The 8,141-nt window shown below is 43.6% G+C and overlaps 1 protein-coding gene across 1 annotated transcript in view; it reads right to left on the minus strand.

Annotated features, from left to right (window-relative positions):
- The window catches only part of LOC307087072 (apoptosis-stimulating of p53 protein 1-like), a 51,686-nt gene extending 43,751 nt beyond the window's left edge, over nt 1-7,935 (minus strand). The window contains exon 1 of the mRNA XM_079752512.1: nt 7,775-7,935. Coding sequence (XP_079608638.1) covers nt 7,775-7,789 — 15 coding nt within the window. The 5' untranslated portion in view covers nt 7,790-7,935. The remainder of the gene's footprint in view (nt 1-7,774) is intronic.
- Between the last annotated feature and the right edge of the window lie 206 nt (nt 7,936-8,141).

Here is an 8,141-nt window from a genome sequence, read left to right on the forward strand (position 1 = left end):
CCATACTAAAGTGTCAAATAATGACGTCCATGCATTTAGACGTGTTCCCTGCTGACCGTCTGGGGCGGCTGTGCAGACCGCTAAACACTAGGGAGACTCTAGAGACGCTAGAGGTCGGCAATACCCAGCGTCGCGCAATGACGTCGGTTAGGTAAAGTGGAGTCGAATTCATTTTAAACAGTGCTGTCTTTTCCTATGTTCGAAAGAAAGCACCTTTTCATCCCTCCTTGACCCGATGACGTTTTCCACAAACGTTAAAGAAAGGAGGCATAAAGGTTAGGAGATTCGACTATTGGTAGAGCCCCCAGGTTAGTTTGGTCGGATAAGTTGCCGTGGTTACTTAGCAGAGCTTCCCATAAGTCACGTTAATGGAACGCAACTCAAGCTGAAAGTAGCAAGGCTAAGCGAAATAAGCCCGGCTTTGCCTTTAGCTTGGTTGATGGAATACCCCTCAGTCTTCCGAGTTGCAACGTTGTTGTGACGTCATTTCGTGACGTCATTTCCTGTCTCGTATCATTGTAGCGTTCCCGTTCGTCTTTGTGATTGTGTCATTGGCTAGTAGTCATTGTTTATTGTTAGCTACATTAGCCTCTTTAGCAAACCAGCCTGAAAACAAACAACACAACTTAACATTGTATTGCACGCACAGCAAGACTTATTAGTGACCGGAATAAAGTAGCCATGTAATGAAGTGTGTAAGAGCATTTCAAATCGACATTAAAATGACCAACTTGGTACAAAAACAAATTAAATAAATAAATATTTTTACGGGCTCAGACATTTTTGTTGGGAGCATATTCACTGACCTCGGTGTACCTCGGTGTGTCTCAGAATTCCGAGGGGGCCCGACCAAAAGGGCGTGCCTCCGCGAAATGCCGCAAGAGATTTTCCCACTTGCAATTCGGAAGGCTGGTGTCCGAGGCATCTTGAACACACCATTAGCTGTGTATTCACTACCCACAATGCAAACGTTTCCCTATAAGAATCTTGTTAAGCCATTTTCTCACTGAGTTAGACCTTGAAAACTTTTCTGCCTGTACTTTCCCATGATCATACTCTAATATTAAAGGTCCGATGGCATGCTACTTTATGGATGCTTTAATATAGATATTAGTGGGCCCCTAACACAGTATTTGAAGACGTTCCCGAAATCCAGCCGTGGTGCAGAATATCAGCCACTACGAGCCAGTCGCACATTGAGCTTTCCCCAAACGCGCCGTTTCGGTGTCTGTAGCTTTAATGCAAATGAGGAGGAGAGAGGCGGGTCAAGGAGGAGGGTGGGGGTGTGGCCCTGAGCAGCTTGCAGCCACGGTACCATGCGCTCTGTTTACAGTGGATGTATCGCATATCTATATCATATAATATATATTATCACGGCCAAAAGCTGTGTGAGCCTCCAGACGATATAATGAATCTCAAACGACTGCGTCGGGTTCTCCGATGTCTCTGGTTCTTCCACTTCCACATCAATCTGAAGTAGACTGAACCGCGCGTTGTGCCTGCTGCCGGCTGCCGGGCGGTGGTGCTTTGTGTTGTTGGTGCCTCGCGGCAGCGGGCAGCAGGCAGCGGGACTCCGGAGGGAGACAACCCGGGCAACAATCCCTTTCTCCTCCATGTCACAGTTCATGTACTTCAGGGAGTCAAAGCCAAAGTACCTTTCCCCCAATTCCTTCTCAACCATGGCTGAGATAACCCCAACTACAGTCTCGTTGTGGAAATACCAGAGACGTCAAAGAACCGACGTGTTATGCTCCATAACAGCAACAGCACAACAGTTATCCAAATAACAAAGAAGTGTACAACACTTGCGTAACAGTGTGTGTAATCACACACACACACACACACACACATGTGGTGCTTGCACGGTCGTAGCTCATTGTCTCATTGGCGGGCCAAATTCTCTGGGCGGGCAAGGCAGAGAAAGGGGAGGTAACTTGGCCCCATATGATGACATATGGGGCCACATTACAAATCAGCCCGCCTGAGCTTCCATTTTTTCAAAGGCAAGCAGGATACCTAGTGCTCGTTTTACACTGGATGGAAGTTTTAGCCACTGGGGGACGATAGGCAGGCTATGGGAACTCATATTAATGTTAGGAAACCTCATAAAGTGAGATTTTCATTTATTCTTTTAAATCAAATATTTCACTGGCCGACGTGTCTTAAAAATAGGTTTCTCTCCATCAATATTCAACACATTTTCTGTGTGGAAATACCGCTTGGTTCTGCTACTGGCTCAAAAAACGTTTTTGTTCTTCCATAGATTCCGACACCAAAGCAGAGAATTGTCGGCTGGTGATGGACTTCTTTAGTGTTTGGACAGAGGATGACGCAACCATCCCTACATCAAGGCAGCATAAACGCCCTAGGAGATTTGATTCAGACTCCTCTAGCGATAGTAAAATCTCTTCAATACTTCTTCAGTACAGACTACATTATTTACACAATTACATTTTTCCAATAGTAATCCCAATCAGTACAGATTGTCTGGCCTTTCATTCCAGATTAATCCGGTCCGACATCAAGAAGCTGTCCACCAATGTGCGCAGGGACGCGGGAAGTCAGTCCGGTGCTGAGAGAAAGTCTATATGATGACGTCATAATAAATGCTGCGCAACATTCATGGTTTTCGTATTAATACGGCCAGCAACATTTTGCATCAGTTTTAGAATGTTTTACACTACAACAGACATGTTTTACACCAACACGCTGAATGTAAAAGCAGCACAGTAGCCTGCCAGATTCAGCTATGGACAGATCACACACGGAATGCAGGTTTATTTCTAATCAGAAGACGATTTATTATTGACAGAGTCACAGCTATGCTACTGTTGCTACCCGTATAGCTACACTATACGGGTAGCAACAGAACGAGGCACTTGAACTTAACTATAGCTCACACACACACACACACACACACACACACACACACACACACACACTACTATGTTTTTCCTGCTATGACTGAGGGGTCAAAGCCTAGAAATCTTACTTATTATAACTAACGTAACAATAGAGAAGTTCAACTTAACGTAAAAATAAATGAATACGTTTTCATTTCCAGAGCGCCTGGCTGGGAAGTCAAGCTCCTTTGGCTGCCAGGGCTCTCTTCACCAACAGAGTTAGTTGGTGGTGCCGCAGGTGAGGGATTAATCCAACATAGGACCGACCGGAGGGGGGTTAGCACTGCTGCAGTCGTTTTCTCCGCTACATAGCTGTTCTGAACTCCCCCTCTCAGGGGTGGTGGAGAGGCAGGGGGCCGCTGGCAGGGAGTCGGCTGTCTGGCTGCTTTTTTGAAGTTTGGCTTTTTTGGGGCCAGTATTTTAAAAATCTGAAATTCACTTCTCATGTTGCAACTTAGCTCTATCGATCTTTCGCGCATTGCGTGTGCTGCGTTGTGCGTCATACGTCAGCCTACACACACAATGTTCTGACATGAAATAATAATATGATGAATATAAGGAGGATGGATGTCAACAATTGAATGATCACCATGTTGTACGATAAAGTTTTACTCCAAAAAAAAAAGTATTGATTTGTTCAGAAAACGTTTTTCACTTGCAGTTACAGCCCCCGCCTTGGGTTACTTGCTGTCATTCCGACGTGCTGCCAGTCCGACATGCTGCCATTCCAACATGCTGCCATTCCGACATGCTGCCATTCCAACATGCTGCCATTCCGACAGGCTGCCATTCCGACAGGCTGCCATTCCGACATGCCCCCATTCAGACATGCCCCCATTCCGTCAACTTTTAGTACCGCCATTCCGCCATTCTACCAATCACTAGCCGCGTTTACATGTAGGACTACACTTCTGATCTGATTCGATTTCTAATCAGAGTACATCTATTCCTATCATGTGATTTGAAGGTGCTGTATATATGGCATTTACAAAAGTGGTAAGCGTACGTTCCTATGTCTCTCGCGCACACCTGACACATCTGGACCGGCGGCGACATTTTTATGATTTTAATAAAAGCCCAGCAGGAGAGAGCTTTTCTCTGCCTGCTCCTTCAATTAAGAAGAAGGAGGACAGCACAGCGACGTCAGTTTCTCGTCCGGTCTTTATATCTACCCCCTCCTCCGCCGCTAACAATAGGTATTTGGATGAGAGTGCAGCCAAGACTGTTTGGAGAGAGAGTGCTGTTATGTACGGGATAATGTACAGAACTCTGGTCATTATCGGAATGACGGGGGGTTCATCCCGAATAATGGGGTCGATAAATTACCGGACTTGCGGCGTGATGAGAAAGACGTGATTCAGGCAAAAAATCCACTTTTCTAGACAGTGGACAAGTTTGGTGTGCATAAAAGTACAGACGGGCCAACTGTGAACTACTGCAGCTGCTGATGCCAGCTCTCAAAGTTAAAATGGAGCCGCACCCACCCTAAACCAATCGGATTGAGTGTATAGTACATGTCGATTATAGCGGACTACACCACCTCTTCCATTCCGCATGGAATTATTTTCCGATCAGAGAATTGTATTCCGATTGAGGCGTATACATGATCATTTTTTATTCCGATTGAGCTGCTCTTCCACTTCTAATCGGATCAGAAGTGTCCATGTAGATGCGGCTATTGGGGGATCATAAATATTTCATTCTATTGTGTTCAACAAAAAAGATTTCAGTATTATTTATCTGTAATTTATTTGATTAATTCCAAATTTGGTTGTATGAAATAACCTATTTCATCAATTGACGACTGCATTTTACAAGTGTATTTTACGAGTGGCAGAGCGTGCACTTATTGATAATGCCCTTGGAATGTATAAATATTCTATGAAACTTAAAACTGGACCATTTATTCGTTAGGACATAGAACATAGGAACGAAATTAATTGTTTGGAATGCCACGGCAGAACGAATCAAGGAATGGGCACAGTTAACTTCATATCGGCACAAGGACAATACAATACGCTTTACAAAGGAGAAAGGCGAGAATATAGCCTAGACCCACCCCTTTAAACGTAATTTCTCGAAGGGGATCAATAAAAATGAACCTACAGTTTTTGCCGTCCATTAAACATAGACTGTTATACAATATACCGGACAATATACCGGACCTCGGAGATGATCAGAACCGGTGAGGTGAAATTGATTGAGCCACAGAATAACAACAGTCTTATTTGTACATGCCATAGGCCTGCTTGCAGTTGTTCGATTGCACATAACGTGTTTGCATATTAAGTTTTATTTTTCTCGACTCTCGAGCATTCTCTCAGCATTCCCTTAATTAATGGCGTCGGTGCGCAAAGACATGCAGGGTTCCCGACGCTCCTTTTACAGTAGGACCATTTCACAATGAACGTTCAAATAACCCCCAGAGATCAGCGTTCATCAGTCCCAACATTTAGAAACAGAATCGAAAAGTCCAAGCTTGAATTGGGTCAGTGGGGATTTTGGGAGGGACTGGAGTGATGGGTCGGTCGCAAACGAGCGGGTTCAAAGAGCCGGCTCTTTTAAGTCAGCGATGGGAGTCGGCTTCCGGCCGCGATCCATTCTTTTTTTATTTTCTTTTCTTTTTTTTCTGTAATGTTTGCTGAGGCAGAATGATGTGAAGATCTCTGAGCTACAGGTGCTCCGTGCGGTGCATGCTATGCATTTGTGCAGTGGCAGAATGTCACGTGCATGTAACCAATCAAGTGTGAATAGACAAGGATCATTTAAGCAAGGGGATGCGCTTTGCGCTAATTTGCAATGAAACAATCGGTTACAGCAATTTATTGGGGGACCGCCTTCCATTCAGACACAACGCCAGTCCAACATTGACGTCTAATTGTCGTAGTGGCGGCACTTCCATTGTTTTCAAACGTCCCAACACTCCGACAATTTCTGTTTCCATGGTCGGAGTAGCAGTACTTTACTTTTTTTTTTCCGACATGAGGTCATTAATATAAATTGCATTACTTATCATTGTACTTTAATTAATTAATATGATTATTTCTTAGTTGCCTGCGCTGTAGTGTCCTACACTGACATTCATCATTGGTGATTGGCAGTGTTGTGCCTGAACGCGTTCATTGAACGATAGTTCATGAACTCGTTCATATTTTTGGCGAACGTGAACTGAACGTACTGTATTACTGCCTGATGAACGTTACTGTGAACTCGTTCATTCTGGTGTCTGTGAACAGCACGGTCACTCGGTTTAACTTCGTTCAATAGGGGGGTTATTTGTTTATCAACACGGCGGATGCGCGCGCAGAATGATCGCCAAAATAAATTTTGTTGCATGACAGGTTGCCATGGTTATCTCTGTGTGGTTAATTTCCAGTTGCGGCGTTAATTAGCGATTTTGTCAGCTTTCTGTTACATTAAACTGTAATCAGAAAACGCGGTTATATGCTATAGACCCTATAGTATCTGTGGTATAAAGGCTGGGATGAATTTCAAATTATAAATATGTACACTTTATGTTGAAAGTATAGACTGGCGCGATTCCCATTCAAACGAATGGCGCGGTGATTATTCTTCAAAACGAGAGCTGTTAAATTGTGAAAGATGAATTAAACTGTAATCAGACAATGCGGATATATGCTATAGACCCTAGAATATCTTTGGCATAAAGGCTTGGACGAATTTCGAATTATAAATATGCACAATCCGTAACATTTGCTCTCTGGCTCATAGCTCAGCGGACTAGAATACCTCATAGAATCATTGCTTGTTGGCCGGAAACGGAAAGGGGGGCTGTTCACGTTTGGTTGTAGTCTTTTCACTTGGTTCTCCGTCCCAACAGTAGGGCTAGAACCGAGCGAAAAGACTACAACCAAACGTGAACACCACCCCTTTCTGTTTCCGGCCAACGAGCAATGAGTCTTTCAACAGAAATCAATGGGATTTACAAAATGCGCTAAATGTGCAATAAAACACGATATAAACTGTATTTCGCTACGATACTTGTTTCAACCACTGTATTTCATCCTAGACAAACCAAAAAGGGCGCTCAATGTTCAAAATACCAGAAAAAAATAATAGCTCACATCAACATATTGAAAAAAAGAACTGGCACGGTTTCGATGAGTAACTTTGCTTTATTGTGACTTCTACTCTAGCAACCTGTTGCTAGAATTTCCCCGGACAGACAGAAGCAGAGTTTGAGGAGTTCATTGGGCAAGCACTCAAGTTTGCCCCACACAGACAGTTAATTTAAATTATTATTCCATTTGTCTCGGTTGGTGAATGTTCAAAATAATGAAATGACTGGGATAACTTTCAATCTCTTGTGGTGATCAGAAAAAGCAGGGTCGGTTTGTCATGCTTTTGTGAACTTGTTTTCATTGTTCTTGAGTTCAAAGTTTTGTTTCTTGTTCTTTTAGGCCATCTACCGCGTCCCTTTTTTCTGCAGCTTTTTTTTTTGTTTCATTTTTTGCATTATTATTTATATTTTTGGTCATTATTACTCTGCCTTATTATTGTAGTCTTTTTCATTTTCCTGCCAAATTTGCCTGTTCATTCATTACTGACAATATGCTCATGCACAGGCAGGTGCAACTAATCAATTTATAATACCAAGATATCTTTAAGGTCGGGAATGTCAATGCAGCCAAAAGAGAACCAAAAAATAACCTTCTACAAAGGTTGGGGGAACGTTGAGGGAACCAAACCTGTAACCACATTGCAACACACTGCAACCAAAACCTTACCAAAAGTAACATTCAGGGACCGTTACTGAACTCAACGGTTACGGGGTGTAAACTCACCGGTTACAGGGTGTGAACTCACCGGTAACGGGGTGTGAACTCCCCGGTAACGGGGTGTAAACTCACCGGTAACATGTCCATCTGGAGATCCAATCAAAATGTTGTCCGTTCTCCTCACAATCCTCTTTAGGTTAATGTCTGTGGGTTCGGTCTAATGTAATAACACACCCATTGTTCCAATGGTAGCCTCATGTCCTTTTCCACTTCTTCTGCTGGGTTTTTTTTTCGTTGTTCAACTGTATTCTCTCGATGAGTAGTGAAAATGTAGGTAAGACTGGAAGGAGGTCGGGTAATGAGTCGACCATCACTAGATGACCCAATCCGTCCAGAGACGTCCAAAGAGAGAGGATCTATTCACAAACTCCGGCTCCTGTAGGCCTATACTCATCCTCGGTGGCCTGAACGTTTAAACGGACGACTTTGCTGTTGGGTG

The sequence above is a fragment of the Pollachius pollachius genome, assembly GCF_949987615.1.
Source record: "Pollachius pollachius genome assembly, chromosome: 15".
Lineage (NCBI taxonomy): Eukaryota > Metazoa > Chordata > Actinopteri > Gadiformes > Gadidae > Pollachius > Pollachius pollachius.